This window comes from Pocillopora damicornis, chromosome 6 (assembly GCF_964200805.1).
Source record: "Pocillopora damicornis chromosome 6, jaPocDami1.2, whole genome shotgun sequence".
NCBI lineage: Eukaryota > Metazoa > Cnidaria > Anthozoa > Scleractinia > Pocilloporidae > Pocillopora > Pocillopora damicornis.
The window spans coordinates 15,783,701-15,801,939 of NC_142675.1; the positions used below are offsets into that span (position 1 = coordinate 15,783,701).

At 38.3% G+C, this 18,239-nt stretch overlaps 3 protein-coding genes across 4 annotated transcripts; 2 read left to right on the forward strand and 1 right to left on the reverse strand.

Moving 5' to 3' along the window:
- Window positions 1–2,673, forward strand: LOC149044192 (uncharacterized). The gene is made up of 3 exons (XM_089209315.1): window positions 1–184; window positions 319–547; window positions 1,136–2,673. Exons 1-3 carry the CDS (start codon window positions 167–169, stop codon window positions 1,456–1,458), a joined length of 570 nt encoding a protein of 189 aa, XP_089065441.1. The 5' UTR covers window positions 1–166; the 3' UTR covers window positions 1,459–2,673.
- On the reverse strand, window positions 1,768–5,166 carry LOC149044193 (uncharacterized). 2 transcript variants are annotated; one of them, XM_089209309.1, is made up of 11 exons: window positions 4,303–5,166; window positions 4,090–4,193; window positions 3,779–3,888; window positions 3,514–3,587; window positions 3,301–3,413; window positions 3,101–3,196; window positions 2,901–2,993; window positions 2,675–2,775; window positions 2,303–2,455; window positions 2,021–2,140; window positions 1,768–1,928 (listed from the first exon to the last, which is right to left on the reverse strand). In XM_089209309.1, the coding sequence occupies exons 1-11, from the start codon at window positions 5,115–5,117 to the stop codon at window positions 1,779–1,781; spliced, it is 1,929 nt and encodes a 642-aa protein (XP_089065435.1). In that variant the 5' UTR covers window positions 5,118–5,166; the 3' UTR covers window positions 1,768–1,778. The 2 variants fall into 2 exon arrangements, with proteins under 2 accessions (XP_089065435.1, XP_089065436.1); XM_089209310.1 differs by lacking the exon at window positions 3,101–3,196.
- An 825-nt stretch (window positions 5,167–5,991) lies between these two features.
- Window positions 5,992–18,120, forward strand: LOC113671226 (uncharacterized). Its single transcript, XM_089209311.1, has 3 exons — window positions 5,992–6,185; window positions 13,721–13,897; window positions 16,450–18,120. Exons 2-3 carry the CDS (start codon window positions 13,762–13,764, stop codon window positions 17,391–17,393), a joined length of 1,080 nt encoding a protein of 359 aa, XP_089065437.1. The 5' UTR covers window positions 5,992–6,185; window positions 13,721–13,761; the 3' UTR covers window positions 17,394–18,120.
- Window positions 18,121–18,239: the final 119 nt, after the last annotated feature.

The window sequence follows — 18,239 nt, forward strand, 5'->3', positions numbered from 1 at the left end:
TTAAACACGAAGGCGCGCTATAAAAGGAGAGGTGCCTTAGGTACCTCTGGATCATTTGTCAATCAACCGTCGTGGCATACAGAACTTCAAAACAGCTTGAGCTGCAGTCAATGCAAGGCACTGACCAGAGGCGCATTTCTCGTTAAATTTCTACGTTTTCATCAAAATGGAAGAATTTGTTGAGGTTTGTATTACCTTCCTCCGAACGAAACCGTCTTCGTTTTTGGCGGTAAATTTGAAATTCGAAATGATTCGCTTCGCCATCGCTCAAAATTGCCATTGCGTAATTTCATGTCTGTTTCCAAATACTGGATGTAGATAACTGTAAGAATAAAAAGAAAAGATGAAGAAATGTTCAAGGCATTTCTTCAACAATGCGAAGGGGAAGTGCTGTCAACCCAGCGGAAGAAAAATAAAAGCAGAGCGACTGTTGCAGGCGAAGTTCTGGAGCGCGCGAGTGAACCGTCGCCGACCACCGATTCACTTCAACATGTCCAGGCGTCGATGTCGCCAAACGAATCATCTGTACGGGCTTCCTCCACAAATGGTACGATTTCTTTTTCTTTTTCTTTTTTTTAATCTACGTATAATATGATTACAACAATACTGGAGGATTCTTGACCTTTGGAACAATACATTAGAAAGGTAACTTGGGATTACAGTTCGACACTAACAATCACTGTGATAATGTATCACCAAGATTGAAACACTCGCGTAACACTATAATTTCTCAGAAGTAACTAATTGCAGAGTTTTTACAAACTAGGAAATACTAGTTAGAATATACTTGCAAACCACAGATTTTTTTCGTATGATGCGACAGTTCATGTCTTAGACTGCTTCCTTTTGATGCCTTCATTTTCCGAAATGCAGCCTTGCGTGACACCTACAAAACGTTTTGCCCTGCCTAAGAATGTTTTGAAAGGAGTTATTTCTTTAGAACTACAGGTTGTATTTATTGCAATATTTTATACTACACCTTGGGCAAACTTGTCAACGAAACATGAAAAATGTACATAAAAATTGTCCAAAATAAAATGTAGGCGGGAAGACCAGTTGTACGATCATATCAGACTTCATGACTGTTCAGTTACGCTTTCGCTCTAATAGTTGTTTTACTTTGTCTCCACAATAGCTGATGCAAGAGGGGACGAGTTCGAAATGTGTATTTACTGTCGGCAAACGCCATGTGTAACGACCGACAGTCGCGAATACCTTGGCTATCGCGAAGCACATATTCAAAATCACGTGCGACGAAGAAAAGATTACAAGACGTACTGGAGAGCATTGAACAAATGTGGGCTCTGGAAAGACCCTATTTATCAGGCTAGAAAAGTCGAACTGGGGGACCACGTTAATGCTGTGCGGGAAAGGATGCCCAATTGTGTTATAAAAGATGTGAGGTCAAGGTTTCCTAACCCTCCTGGTATTCCCTATATGGGGCATAAAAGGGAATAATAAAATTCTCATTCAAATGCCCACGTCAAAGAGGGCCCAAGTACCAAATTGTTTATGGTCCATTTTATAATGTCCACACAGCAAATTATAGTGACTTTCCTATAAGTTAGGAAAAGATATACAGTGCAGAGAAAAGTAACAGATAATGAGTCTACTTGGAAAATACCTAGTGTCAAACCTCATACTCATGTTTTCATCACTTAGTACCAGCAGTTGGTAGAATTGGTCCTCCCTCATGACCTCACATATTTTACAGGACATTTGGGCTCCTAGTTGTAATTATCACAGAAACTGTGGTGCAATGGAAAACAGATGAGACATCATTTGTTTATATTAAAAAAGGTAGACCAGATAGTTTCTCTGAAATGAAATGTCTTTGAAGTAAGCACCCTGGTCTCTGCCAAGCGATTTGGATGCCTGGCATGCTGGTACATCTGTAGAGACGATGCTTCTCGATTCACATTTTCATTCTGTAAGACAAATGAGTCAATAAGCATGAGAAAGCAGTGAATCCAAAAAGTGCCAAAGTTATTTTGACGAATTAACAACATAAGTTTCTTACCCAATCAAGAATGGCTAACTCCATGCGCATGTTGTATGAGTCATCCCCATAATGAATCCGCTTTGCAGCATAAATGAGCATCACTGAATGGAGAGACTCAATCCAATATGTTTCCCTGCACTAAAGAAGGCAACAAATTATGGGTGATTTTTCTTTAACTGGAAAATGAATTATTTTGTTCAACTCATTTATGGCCCTTACCTCAACATCATTAATTTGGAAGAAGAGATAAACTTCTTCATGCAAAGAAACATAAACATACAGCATGTGTCAATTATTTACCCGCATGTAGTCCGATGCATGCCTATAAATTGAAGTGCTCATAATGGCTTTCCTGTAGGCAGCTACTGCTTCAGGTTTAGTTAACAGTCTTTTGCCCATCACATAGCCATTCTGCTTGCACCGTGACTCTGCATGGCATCTGACATGATTACCCTGAGTAATAAATACACCAAGTTATGGAAAAATAGATTAATAAATCAGTAGTAATAATTATAGTAAATACAATGTCTCTTGTTCGCCATTATTAAAGAAATATGTGCAATCTTTGAGGTAATGATCATGTCATATCTTGCTAGAATAACACAACAAAAGGTACTTACAAAAATGAAAACAAAATACTATGTTCTCTCAATAAACAGTCATTCAAATTACCTGGTAATGGTCAACTACATTCAACAGTGTACCCTGAAATTCTTCTTCAGTGGGTGGACTGTTCTTCATGCAGAAGTACACATGAGTCCTTGTACTTTTCACTGTAAAATATTCACAATTATTATATTCCATTGTATTCATCTCATATCAAGAAGGAATTTGACATCTGCAGATAATTGTAGAGAGAATATAGCTTCCGATGACTCTCATAAGAGAGATATCTTACCTTTGTCGGACAATTCAAAAAACCACTTTGAGCCCTCATCCCTCTGTGGTCCTGAGGCAACTTTCTTCATTGCTTTAGTCACAGACTTTGCACCTGAAAATAAACAAAAAATTTTAATACCAATAAAAGGCTAATTTTCAAGAAATAGTCATAATCATCAAGACAAAATGAGCCAAAAAATACAAGTGTATACTGAGTACCATGCCAAGAGTCAAAGGAATTAAGCATTCTTTTTGACAAGATCCATGTTTTTAGCTGTAATACAAAGTCATGTGCCACCTCTGCAACATGGAACCCTGAAAAAAGAATTACTTTAGTTGCATTATAAAATATACTTCTGATCTCCATATTTGTACTACATATGTGATATGATATTATTGAGGATGCAAACTTATCATACCTTGTGTCTCACAGAGATAAGTCAACAGCTCTTTTGTCATAGGGACCTCACGGCTTACTGCTGAAGTTTCATTGGCCTTACTCCAGTTGACAACTGCTAACACCTTTTTGGTCCTAAAGATAATCAGTGCAAATGAAATGATTTTAGGAATGGTGTTGAACATAATAGAGGTTCAACATATCATACAAGGAAATCGAGTAGAAAGCATCTTACGAGAAAGAAAGGGCTGACACTGTTGTGTGTGCTGCTGATCGACTGGAATCATGCCTTGCATCTGTTATAACACACTGCAGGAAAATGGTAGAAATCAAAACATAAAAATGGTCACATTTCTCTACTCACAGATATTTTCAAGGTTTACAATCTGATATAAGATTTTATATCTTTGTACGTGCCAGTCTACATAATATACTCCGAGTATGGCAGGTGTATAAGTATGTGGTCAAAGACAAAATGAAGTTAAAATGACTACTTGTACCTCTCCATTCACAGCATATGCAGGGTTACTCTTCACTTGTTCTTGAGCAGCCAACATCGACTCATTGGAAACCCTCTTCACGACTGTCAAGTAACCAAGCTTTTTCACGACTGTTGAAGTGATTAAAAATAGAAGTATTTTAGAATGCATCTGGTAGGGCAGAAACCAAAGAAGGAACAGTTCAGTCAGTTTGAGCTATCTTGATAGAACATTCATGTTTTAACAACCTGCAAACTGCTGTTGACTGCCTTCTCCTTGCAAGGAGAAAGACTACATGATTTTCAGAGCATCTGAGAATGTGCATTGCTAACCTGTGTCAAAGGTCTTTTCTCCCTCTGACCAGATGTTGGCTGCTTGACAGAAATTTGTGTATTGTGTCTCTGTCAAGTCACAGGACAATACTCCATGAATCAATCTATGAAAAAGAGAGACAGATAAGTGACCAGTTACAAAAAACAAAAACTCTAAAATACCGAGATAATAAATTTCAGTAAATTTAGAGCAAAAAATGAAAGAGTGCTCACCTCAAATTTACATAGTACTTTGGAGGAGATCCTCCCATGATGGGGGAGGAGAGCCACTTGAAAGAATCTCCACCAACGCATGAAATTGTCACTGACACGACATGACTCTGTCGATTGAAGACAAGTGATTCGCAATCGAGGGGTTTTCCACAATAACAACATGATGTCGATAGCGTATTACAGAAAAAAGAAAACAGAGTTCGCAGAGATTCTTCGCTGCAGAGATATATGGAGTCGTTCTCTGCTGAAGATGCAGTGATTTGCATTCTTTGTGGCGTACGTTCTGCTTGTGGAAGAGAAATTGGAGAAGAAGGATCACTGAAAGGCAAAGAAATACGCGAAGATGGAGTACAAGAAGCTGAAGGAATCGAAAACCGTGCAGTTGTGGATGGTGTAGAGAGAAGAGAGGGGTTCGGACTTCCCGTTGATGATAAGCTCAGATCGCTCGATGTCAGTCGTTTCCTCTCAATTTTCTCCTCAAAAGCTAACAGAAGAGCTTCCATTAAATCTGCATTCTGTGTGCTTGTGGTCGCTTTTGTGAGATTCAACGAGCCTCTGGCCATCTTTATGCGGTCTTTGATGCCGAGAAGTCTGCTCTCCTGAGTTCGAGGAACTTCTATGTTGAACGAGAACTGAGGACCTCGATCCGTTGGACGCTTTTTCTTGGGTACAGATGGGTTATTTCCCTTAGCCATAACGATTAAATTTCCCAATAAAAATATCTTTCGAGCAGCGACAGCCAAGACTTTTCCCCAAACTGAACTAGAGTTGTGAAATTCTGTCTCAAAATCGCACTTAATTGCGAAATCATCCATACTTTAGAGGTTTTGTCACAGAATATTGTCACAAATAACAATAGTCTGAGCATTGCGCATAGAATGTTTCATGAATCCGCTAGTTTCAATGAGAATAATCTGAAGGCTCGGAGAACCAATGTGTATAAGGGGCTTGGGACATAAGCCGAAGTTACACGGCGCGAATTTTGAAAAGACAACTGTGCGAGTGTCTCGTCGACCGCAGATCGCGCTTTGAGCGGCCGAACGATAACTTAATGCCAATTAATATCAAAATGAGCTCAATTATGGGAATTAGAGTCAACAACACGCAATATCTTCTAATTTATTGACACAAAAAAACACTTAAAGTGTGTCTTTTATGCAGACCGTTTCACTCATGGTGGGACCGTTGGTCGCCATATTGGATGAGTTTTGCATTTGAGCTGAAACAAAGGGGAGGAGCCAAGCTATTTATAGCGCGCCTTCGTGTTTAAGGGTTAAGAGAATTTTTAACGATTTTTAACTCTCATACCGTTTATCTTACATATCTAGTTACCTACAAACAATATACAAAAATTCGTGTCATATACTAGTGAGTAGAAACTGCTTTATACTGACTAAATATAGGAACAGATAACGTGACATGTGACGCAAATTTCATATATCGTGATAATCGCCACGTTTGGAAACTCATTTCCCTATTATGTATTCCAATTATTCGTATCACCTTCATCGCTTTTATTTTGTGCATAGTGGAATGTCTTCTTAACATACCCTGACGATGCCGTAGATCGGCGAAAGCTTGGAATAAAAAAAGAAATGCATTAACTCCAGGCCTCAAAGGAATCGCTCGTTTAATCGACATGCGCCTGAAAGACAACTTCAATATCATGCATACATTAGATTATAAACTCTGATTGGTCGAGAGCACACATCACGATATCGCGCTCAACCTCATCCGATAATCTTTTTATTTAGATGTGAAATGTTCGTATGATTTTGCACCTTAAGGCTTTGTCGTTGAAAGGCTTTATTGTTGAAAGGCTGTATCGTTGAATGAAGGTGTAAAGAACGTCACAACGTCACAAGCTCTGTAAGCTGTGTTAGGTAAGTTTATCCGCTTAAGCCTGACTGATCTATAGTTGTAAACCTCGATTCATACCTTAATTTTTTCACACAAAGCTGTATGGACATTGAGAAGAAATTGAGCTCGTTTGAGAAGGCCCTTGACTCGATGTTCAAAAACTTAGAAGATGGTAAAATTGTTTTTCCGAGGAACGTGTCCGCTTTAGTCGCATTTTTAGGATCCGGCCACGGTTGTTCAAAGGATGGATAGCTACTTATCCGCTGGATAAATCGCTATCCAGCGGATAAATTTTACCCATGGCGTACTATCGGTTGTTTAAAGAATGGATAACGCTATCCATTCGCTGTCCAGCGGATAAATTTATCCATGGTTTGGTAGGTAGAATAAATTTTTATCCACCGGATAATAATAATAATAAGAATTTAAAAAAAAAACAAAATGGCCGCTCGACAGTTACATCTTCTGCGGTGTAACTTTCCCTAGCAATCAACGTCGTAGAAAGACAAGAATTTTTCGCCGCCAGCTCGATCCCTTATAGTCTTACACTAACTCTGAATTGAGATCCACGCATCGTTTTGGACGAGAATCAATACAATACATCGTTAACCTAGTTGCGGATGAAATAACGCCACAAACAATTAGGAACCATGCTGTCTCAGCGGTAATGCAAGTCCTCGTTACCCTCAGATTCTTGGTTTCGGGTTCGTTTTTGCTGGTGATCGAAGATACTTTTCTGGGATTTGATAAGTCAACCGTCAGCCGAATACAGTAAAAACCCACATAAAAGAACAAATGGATTAAAACACTTAGGCTGAAATTTGGTCAAAAAAGTGCCATTTACATCCAGCCTGAAATATGAAGTGTTCTGATATATAAAAAAAATTTGGCTGCCAGTAGGATTAGAATAACCCACTTGGGTACAGTACTGGGGAAGAGCATTGAAAAGAGGGAGGGTGAGCTGGTGCATTTGAATTTGATTGACTTTTGCTGAGTTTTGAGTTGTTTATCACCCAATCTGCTATCCCTCCCACAATGTAATATTATTGCCTAGATTAATGCAGTTAAGGTTAGGTCCATCCATTAATTAATTAAAATGTTGTGCTTGCACATTGATTTCATCTGTTGGTGGTCGATGCAGTATTTAATTTTAAGAAACTAATTGAAGAACACTGTAAGGACATTTTCTGCTGATCTTGCAGAAAACACCCAATATGTAAAAACAAAATCAGCCTGAACCCCCAAAACACAGATTCTTTTTCATGGGTTTTTACTGTAGTTTGTCGTGTGACACAAGTCTTGACTACAAAGTTAGGTGATTTCATAAGATTTCTGTCTACTCGCGCTGAACAAGAGGAGATTAAACAAGGTTTGTTTCAAGTTGGTGGTTTTCCTTCTGCCATTGGGTGCATCGATGATACCCACATTAGAATAACTGCCTCTCAGGAAAATGAACCAGACTTTGTGAACTGGAAAGGATTTCACTCCACTGATGTCCAGACAATATGTAACCTTTGAGGTAAGTTAATATCTCTACCTCTGATTATTGGTTTAGCATAGGGCAACATGTCTGTTTAACTCCAAGCTTTACTGTGAACACTATGTCATGACAGCAATGAAATGTTCTTTGGCAATCACTGGATGTGTTCTCCAACATGGATATTTTGCAGTGGAATGTGTTGGTTTGAGTGCTGGAGTAAAGCATTACAGAGCACTCTCTCGCTAGGTAGAATTGCTTAATAACATGTAATTTGTCATTGCTCAAAGATGCAGGCCAAGGAATGTCTTGAAATTTACCATATCAAGAAAAGGGATAAATGTAGCTAATTGTTGTTAGTTACAAACCATATTTCATTGTTAGCAGTAGTCCTGTTCTGAACACTCTATTTTGACAAAATGAATGAAGTGATCCCACAATAACTACTCCAAATTTAGGGCCTACATGTATGTTTACATTGTGACAATTTTACAGGAATACAGTTTTGAACAAGGAAGACGCATGCAGAAATACTATGTAGCTAAGCTGTATGAAAATGTTGTGTTGGACATAAAAAACATTTTTATCAAATACAATTGAATTTGCAGGATTGTTTACAAATGTTGTGGCTAGATGGCCTGGTTCAACTCATGATAGCCACATTTGCCGAATGTGAGCCGTAGGAAGTAACCTTGAAGGGACTGGTCTCACAGATGGTGTGTTACATGGGAATGGTGGCTATGCATGCTCTCCATTCCTCATGACCCTGTACCTCAACCCCAAAACACCTCAGGAGGAGCATTTCAACAGAGCACACAAGATCACAAGATGTACTACAGGGTAAACTTTTGGATTGACAAGGAGGTTCCATGTGCTACACTCAGAGGGGAGGATGGCTCTATAATTGTAGCTTGCTCAGTGCATTTTGCATAACCTCACTGTCAACTTAAGGGAACCATAGCCAGAGGACTGTGACATGGATGGTGGCGAAATTGGTAATGCTGTTAGAAAGCACATAACTTACAATTTTTTTTTTAATATCTACACAGGGATATTGTGTGCTCTGTTAAAATGCTCAAACACACACTTGCAAAAATTGCAAAAATGTTGACATTTATTGTAGCATGATCCATGAACAGTAAGACTTAATGGCTCTATGGGAAATGTTTGCCTATTGTATTACAGATATGCTAAAGAAAGAAACAACTAAGAAAAAATACAATAATATGTGTGGTGATAAGTTAGCAAATTTAAAAATTTGTTCCTTTTGGGTCATAGGGTGTTTCCTTGATGTTTGACTGGCTAATAATTTTGTTGAGAGTAATTTTTTGGTGTTTTATCAAACTTAAGCTTTGCAAAGTCTCATTTCATTATTAGCAACACCTTTGCTGGGTCATTATTAGGAGCCCTCAGAGATAAATTTTTTTTAAGGGAACTGACATGGAAAGGCATCCTTTAGAACATTTTTTTTTTAATTTACCCCTTGTTCTGGAAGTAATGTTGTTAGGAAACCACATTTATTGTTTTGCAAAAAGTTCAAAATATTTTGCCTTCTTCAACAGTTTTCATAGATTGTTTTCCTTTGTCTAATGAATGATTTACGACAATCTTTATGTTTAGACATTGGGATGAAGTGGTTTGGCATTCTTATGGGAATACCCAGTACAGTCTGTCCATCCTACCTTAAAATTAAATCATTCACTCTTTTTATGCTCATCACACTCAGTTCTGGCTAAGGTGTTTGCGTGGAATTTGTATTTTAATCTTTGGTTATCTATTTCTTGCAAGTACATTAATTGTGATCATTTTGACTATACAAGTCACATCTTGAAAGCAACAAAAGTAATGAAAGGTTAATAATTCAACTTAAACTGAATGGAATCATGTTAGTATATTGTATTTTATTCACTCTGTAATTTGTGGAATGTAAAGTGAAGAAACAATTTCAAATTGAGGTTTGATTTCAACAGCAATTCACACTCTATAAATGAAGATTTTGTTGTTTGTATTGACTCTACCATTAAAGTGCCATTACAAGCACAAATTGCCGCCTTAAGCATCATGGTATTACATGGAATGATCAATTAACTTTAAAAGTATCCCCCCTGTTTTTCTGAGTTAAAGGATGGGCCTCATGAAATATTTCATTTTTTTTATTTGAAAATATATACATTACAATTAAATCAGAGAAATGCTCAAAATAATTACATGAAACTAAAACACTCCATTAAATGATGAGTTTTACAACATAGAGCTGAATATGTCAGTTTTATAATGCATTTAAAATACTAATGGTCTCTGCTGTATATTTGCAGTTGCTATTTCACCAATGAACATTTGTGTATTTTATCATTTTCGTTTCAAATTTTTAAAATCAGTGGTTTTTTTTCCTTTCCCTTCATTTCAGATCATGATAACAGGATACAAATAAAAGCTTGCAAAATTGTGAAAAAAAAAAATTTGGTTGGGACATTTGAACACAATTTTTGCCCAGAGGCATGGGAATTTCAACAAACCAATATTTAAAATTTCAAATGCCCGGGAAGCTGTCCAAGAGGTGGTGGGGGATTTTGAGGCTTCTTCCGTAGCTGATTGATGTATTAGTAACAAAAGGCAACCAAATTAAAACCATTATGTGATTAAAGCATGTGTACACATCTGGGAAATGGTTTATCAGTGTCATGAAAATATAGGGAGCAGACAATAACATACATTAACACGGGTGTGTTTCAAAAAGCTCAATAATTTTTGCGGTGGTAGCCTCTGAGGAATCTGGTTTCTTTCCACCCCCAGTCTTCTTTTTTGCAGTGACACATTTTCTGTGCTCTCTCTTTGCTCTGCTCACCATTCCTCTGCACTTTTCTCTCACCTCCATGACAGTTCTTTTGGCATATTAGACTCTTAGTTACTTAATTATTTATCTATTAATTTATTAATTTATTACAATTCGATGACAATAAACAACATCATCATTAGAATAGCCTACAAAAGAGTCACAGACCTCATACAAAGGTAGTTCACCTAAAAGAAAAGACAAGACAAAAGATATATGTAATATGCCCTACAAGAGCATCAAATAAGAAATAAATGCCAATCATCAAAACTTAGATAGAATGTATGAATAAAAAATTAAAAATCAGTCACATCTTGATAGCAAGAAGTCCCTTGCACCCTTCTTAAAACTGGGGTGGGTGCCTGACACACTGATAAGGGTAATTTATTCCACATATCCTTAAAAAAACTGCTTTACAATTAGTAGTTCTGGCAAAGTTCTTCTCAAGAGTAAGTTTATCCCTTCCCCTGAAGTGGTACCTATCAGAATTGGTATAAAATTGAATATAAGTAGATATGCCTATACTTAAGAACTTTATACAAGAATAAAACATCAAACAAAAAGTGTCTGTCCTCCAAAGACAACAAATTCAGTTGTTTTCTACGCATGTCGTGGTCATCATCTGACTTCGGAATAAACTTAGGGGCTCTCCTGAATTTTTCTAACTTGTTAAAATGTTCCTACCTGTTTGAGACGGCCATACGACATAGTGCAGTACTCCAACTGGGATCAAAACAATGTTCTCAAGGCAGTGAGTGCACAAAACAATGTTCTCAAAGCAGTGAGTGCACAAAACAATGTTCTCAAGGCAGTGAGTGCACTAAACAATGTTCACAAGGTAGTGATATCCTTCATACCCTTGCATGTCCTTTTGATACGACCAAGAATCTTGTTTGCGTAACTAGTGATTTTGTTAACATGGGCATTCCATGACAACTTGCTACTAGTAAATAGGCCAAGGTCAGAAAATTCAGAAGTTTCCTCCAGGATGTGATTGTTTATTCTTAAGTCAGAATGAAGAGGCAATTTCTTCATGGTGATACGCATTAGCTTACATTTTTAGTCAATTAAACTTTGTTGGTTCCAGAAATACAAGTTATCCAAATCTATTGTTTTTGTTCGAAAGTGTAAAGTAGTGGAAAATTTAGTCCAGTTTTTTTTTTATATATTTTATTCCGCCTCTTCAAAAGTAACTGCACATTTTGCAGGTACGTGAAAAGTTCGGCCTTCTGGCGTGTTTTGCCGGGTAAGGAGCAACATTTTCTGCCAGGTGGTCTCGCCATTAGCACGTGCAAGCAAAGAGGTCAGGCAGCGCCATGGTTATCACCATGACAACTGCCTAGACAACGAGTTGTCCATCGGATAGTTATACGCCTCACTATCCGTGCTTTCTGCAACAACTTTTTATCCGCTGGATAGCAATGCAGTGGATAGGCATCTTATACACCGGATAAGCTTATCCAGTGGATAAATTTATCCATCTTTGAACAACCGGATGAAAATTTGATGTTTGCTCTAAACTTAGTTTGTAGAGGTAGAACAGTTATATGAGATCGGCACGCATGAAAGGACTAGTTCCCGTGACTCGTAGCGAGGACTAAGTCCCTTCCAATGAACTACCATTTTTCATCAGATATCCAAAATATGATCCCTGCGACTTGTCCCACGAATTCAAACTGGTTTGAATTCGTGAAAGAAGTCGCCAGGACTTCTCTCCCCAAATTATCCAGGTCCCTGCGTGAGAACTGTTCGTGGGACAGGTCCTTGCGACTAAATGAAAGAATCCATTCACTTCAAAAGAGAAATATATAGAAAATAATACATGGGCGCGCGTACATATGGAATTTCTCCTCGAGTGTTTAACTCAAAGAGTTTATTAATGAATGAAAATGAAAGGATGGACACTCAGAATAAAAATCTTAAAGTGCGTTGGCGCACTCAAGATGAAAACATGCGTTGAATCACTTTAAAAACAAACAGTGGGCCTAATTTTCAATATACAAAATTATCAGTTACTGGATTGGTCCTTACCGACAGAAGAAATCTTTCAGGTACACAGCTAAAAGCAGCCTGCGGCAAATCTTGAATTTGTCGATTTTCGTTCTCAGCGGCGAGAAATGTTATTACTAAAGCCACTGAATACGCAACTTTCGGTTTTTCTTTTCGTATTGGGGTTTTCTCACCCTTCTAGGAAAATTTGAACGTTACTGTCTGTAAGCGATACGGATTTTGTCAGTGTCTTAGCAGCCATAATCCGAAAAGATTCCGACAAACGACCATGAATGGCGAAGGCTTTGTTGTTCATTCATCAACCTGACTGAGTGGCGCGAAAGGCGAGTGACGTGTCAGCGGCTGGTTGGCGATATCAAACACATGTAAAAAATATTGTATTTTTCACGTGTGTTGTTACGGCTTTTCCCAAGCCTGGAAATCCTTGTAAAACACTGTAGTTCATATGATAAGATCAATTTTCACACTATGTGGTCACCTCCAATGGAATCGCGACATTTCGGCTGCATATATTCTGCTAGTCTTCCTCGCCTGAAGAAGACTGGCATTATGCAGTCCAAAGTCGCGATCCACATCCGAAGTGACTCCATCGGGAAGCAAACGATTTTATCATATAAATCACGGTGTTATACAAGGATTTCCAGCCCTGAGAAAAGCCGTAACAACATACGTGAAAAAATACGATATTTTTTACGTGTTTGATATCGCCAATCAGCTTCTGACACGTCACTCGCCTTTCGCGCCGATCATGATCATGACTCTGAAATGGAGTTGAAATAGTGTATTGTGAAATTGAATCGTGCGTGAAATAAAACTTGTGTTAGCACGTGTTCTTGGCCTCGTCTTTTTTCCTTCTTCATTTGAAATTTCTGTATCGAACTTTCAATCAGGTGATTTGTTGTTATCAACTGAGTTGGTAACGTAAATTGGCCACCATTAAGAGTTTCAAAAGTGGCGCATAGTTCCAACCGCCCTTCTTGACAAACTTCTCTAGCTTTAAATCAAGTTCCATGGTCTCGTAGCTCAAACGAACTCGGACTCAATTCCTTTTTTATTAGCTCAGGTTGCTACGCGACTCCGCCCAATACTATAATATATTTCCCCTCGACTAGCCACCAGTATAATGGGATAATGGCGTCTCAAAAATCGCAATTAATTTATTAGATTGTGCATTCTTTCTATGTCGCGATAAAGTGATATTTTATACCATAGGAATAAAAATATTTTGTCATCCGCAGGCTTAAACGTTCGTGACGGGGTGACTTTAAACAGAACCAAAATGATCTTAACGACGAGAGCTAAAGTGGTTAGTTCAATTTTTATTATTGGTTTCACGACCTATCTCTTGTGCTTTTCCTACCAAGCGGAGTTCAGACTAGGAATGAGCCAGCTCATAAACGTCACCTGCAGAACAGGTAAGTCAACGAATTAGAAATGATTTACAGCATTAGATACTCATCACATGAATTATGCCGTCAGAGTCTAAATTAAGACGCAGGTAAATATTGAGGAAAATGAAAGTAACATAACTTAGTTCGAACAAGGAGAAATACGCTTCCGAAAGCTTTAGAGGCCTATTTACTTCGTGTTGTCCCGTTTACCAGAAATTAGCCGCTCGCTGTGTAATGCTATCGCAGATTCAAGATAACAAACTGAAGATCGTATCAAATAATTTCTCAAAATTAACTAACATACAATGATCACCGTGGGTGATGATGGGTAATTATCGTAGAGAACACGCCCCTGATCAGTTAGTCTTGCCTGTTCCGGTGTATCGGTTTCAGATCGCTCTAACGCTCTGTCAGTTTCGAGCTAGTCAACGCTTTACCGCCCATACCACCCATACAGGTTTAGTTTATTGATCTCTAGTGCCAGCGTCTCGTGCTGCTAGTCAATAAACTATGTTGCCCAAATATTGTAGTCTGTGTTTGATACTACTAATGATTCAACTTATCGATTGGGTTCCCAAGCAACAAATTTTATTGAGTGAACAGAGTGAAAAGCCTAAAAATATCCGCTGTTACCAAGATATTCGAAACTTCTCTGCCGCAGAGACTCTACAGTGAGCGAGGTTTATTACGAAGTTCATATGACACGTGCCGTGCATACTGCTAGGAACAGCAATGTCGATAGCGTCATGTCTGTAAATATAATACACTTACTATCTTTCTTATTCTATTTACCTAAGAGTTTGTACGTGATAGAAGGCTCTATTGGTGTCCCATCGATTAAGAAGCCGACATCGTCTTCTTCCGTTTGTTTCTGTTGGGAATTGCATCTTCTGAATATTTAGGATTCCCTTTTCTTGGCGTTCAGAAAAATGCCCTTGTCATTGATCCAACTCGAAACTACAGCTATAGCGCAAAATTTAGTTTCTCTGTACAGTTGGCGTATTTGCGTTCCTGACTGAGACTGGAATGTCCTTTTAGAGCCCCTGGAGGGATAAGATCGCGTCCTGAAGTTGAAAAATTCATTAGGAGAGATATTCTTCTTGATGACAGGAATACTGGCGTGATCATTGATGCAGGTCGCTCACAGCTGGTGCGCTTATGATAAGAGAGTGCTTATTTTGGATATCTGCAATCTCGTTTTGTTTTTCAATGATGGTTTCGCCTTCAGTTAATTAAATAGTCTCGGACATTGCTTGGCGATCTCTATGTTGTCGATACTTTTCCCAATCGCTTTGATCTTTCGTGACATAATGTTTGCACTTGGATTGATTTCAAAAGTAAATAGCGGCTATCACTTCAGAGTTAAAGTAGGGCGGTTATCGTTTCGTAGTTTTCTTCTTTAAAAAGGAAGCATGATCATCAAGCACGTCTTTTTAGCAGTTTTTCTCATGCCCAGTACACATCATTGATGTCTTTAAAGGTGCTTGCAACATGGAAAGGAGTAAAGACAACATCTCCGTTGTATCGTATAGAATCAAATCTCGTAAACTTTCTTCTCATGGAAGTCTTAGGACCCCTTTTGGGGCACCTAGCTCTCGTAATTGCACATACCAGATGATGATCGCTTATATCTGGGTTGAAAACACCTGTGTGCAAGAATTCAATTCTTTTGGATGTTAGAATTACGTCAATTAGAGTATCGCTTTTTGCCGTAGCTCTAGTTGGCGCACTTACAAGGCTTTTTAGATTGTAATCGTCGCATAGGTTTAGTAGATGTCTCTCTAACTTTGGCTCCTTGTAGGGTTCCAGAATGTTACAATTCACGTCTCCAATTGGTGTGTAATCGTCCGAAAGTCTGCTTATCAATTCAATTAATCGTTCTAGCTCGGATGGCTAGATTTCTTAGGCCATTTTTGACGGTCTGCGTAGATGAACCAAAATAGATCTCCATGAGTCCTTTTGAGCTCTGACCTCAATGGTAGCTGATTCTAGACCAATGAACTGTTTGTTTAAAGGTCGGACCTTGCATAAATTATGAGGCCACCTTTAAAATTTGTTATAACTTATCGATTTGGCTGGGATTCTTTAGCATAAAACTAGCTCTCTGGATATAGCTGTTATCGATTTTGGTCTCTGAGAGAACGAGAATATCTGAGAAATTATTTATCAGCACGTTCTAAACCTCGAAGAGCTTGATTCCGCCGATTCTTTTTGTTTCCTTGTGGTAGGAAGACACGAGATAAACAAGCTCGAAAGTGCTGCCTACGAAAATAAACCACCTCAAAAATTTCGCTTGTCGTTATTGGTCTTAATTCATCTGCCTTGAAATTGGTTCTTTTGTTTGTTTTGTTTTTGTTTGTTTTTTTTACTTTTTTCTTCTTTTATAGGAAAGATGATCATTCTTGAAATTCTTTTCATTGGAGAGATCCCCAATCATTACAACGTAGAAGCGTAATAATTGGCTATTTCCAAACTTCTACATTGAATCAGTCTCCCCCTCTATTCAATTAATTCTGGTTAGGTCAGGCTTGATTGCGAGTACTTCAAAATAAACTTTAATATTTTGTCTATCGTAGATGAGATCGTCAGTCGAAAGGTTGTTCCAACTCAAGCTACAGACACAGAAAAACCCACGAATAACTCGTCGCCAAAGGTTTTCATTTATCTCACTCAAACGGAGCAATGTCTTCCTTCAAACTTTGCCTCTTCTTCCGAGATCGGCGACCCCGAGGCATGTAACTGTGATGTCATAGTGCTAAGCTTTCGTACTAAATGTCAAGTGCAAAAGTCGCCCCACATCACTTATCTGTTCGATCCTAATACTGGATGGGGAACAGGACGAAATGTGCTGTATTTTGCTGCAATAACGAGATCCCCAAAATACCATTATTACATTTTTATGGATGATGATGTGATGCTGCATTTCAATTCATTTGCTCCGCCACAAATGAAGAAGCTTCCGCCGTTTAGAGTCTTCGAACAATGGCTCTTAGATTACGAGCCTGTGGTTGGCGTTTTGGATTATGGAGTTCACTATGGGGCAAATTGGACCAAGGATAGACGACGGACTATATGTAAAAAGACGGACAATCCCCTTGTGATAACATCAGTATGGTTCGATGGTGTTTTCAATGCATTTCATTATAAAGCTATCGAGCATCTTTTCCCTTACCGCACGCAGTACGAAAAAATAAGTTGGTGGTCGCTGCATCGATACATGTGTACTGCTGTAGAACTGATATTTCGAGGCCAGGCATTGATGTATGTGCCTATTACTGCGGGTAACCCAACCCATCGCTCATACCCAAAGAGTGTGTCGAACATGAGTGTATACTGGAGAAGTTACGTCGACACTATTCGAGCAGAAGCTCCTTTAGTTTACAGAAATCAGTCGTTATTTGACGTACTAAGGCAGAATCTTGAGGATTACATTATGAAAACGAGAACATATTGCATGAATGAATCACGACATCAACCCATAAAACCATACGCTCATTTTGATAGTCGAACAGTGATGTAGTTGAGGTTAGTGAAGAGATAAACTATAGTTCAGCGATTTTTCTTAATGTTTCTTCTTTTAGGCCCAATCCGTGGATTAAATGCGAAACCCATTCAAATTATAAGGCGCTTTGTTAGTTTATAAACTTGTTGAATTGTAACAAAGTCTCAACAAAGAGATGTCCGCGAGGAGAAGTTCGACTCATCAAGCCATAATTCACGTGTTGTCGGGTCGCTAAATTTTTTCTTTTTTCACAGTTAAGCAGCCAGGCTGCTTCAAAATTTAAGATTCAAAATGGTGACGGTTGTCCATTTTCAACACATATTATGATAAATTCTGAAAGTTAGTATGTCCCAAGAGGAAGGAGGTGACTCCGTTGTTTTCTGGTGTAAATCACCGCTAGTGTGACGTCACGTAGTTTCGCATGCTTGCTTAGTTAAGCGAGGGAACGCCATTTGTAGGAAACAAACAGAAGGCTATAGGCTATTATTAGGTTACTACTAACTGATTTAACATGTTTGTGCGAGGTTTGTTGTATATTTGCCTTTGAGTTTAATTGTTTATTGTTCTGTGAAAGTGATTATTTGTAATTTCATTAATTGTAATTCCACCGTATTGACTTCGGAACCTGTCAAGAGAAACCAAAACTAATGCTGTTTTCTCGCTAAGCGTTTAATAGATCGACCACAATTAAAGTAGTTTTCCCTTATTAATAAAATTGTATACCCTTTGTTATCTGGGGTCAATCTCATCAGTCATTTTGCTTATCAATCCTTTAATTTTAAAGTTGTTATTTCATCCAATTGTACTGAACAGTGGTGAACCAAGAGTGTTTATCTATTTTGTCGGCTTGGGTCGTATGTGACG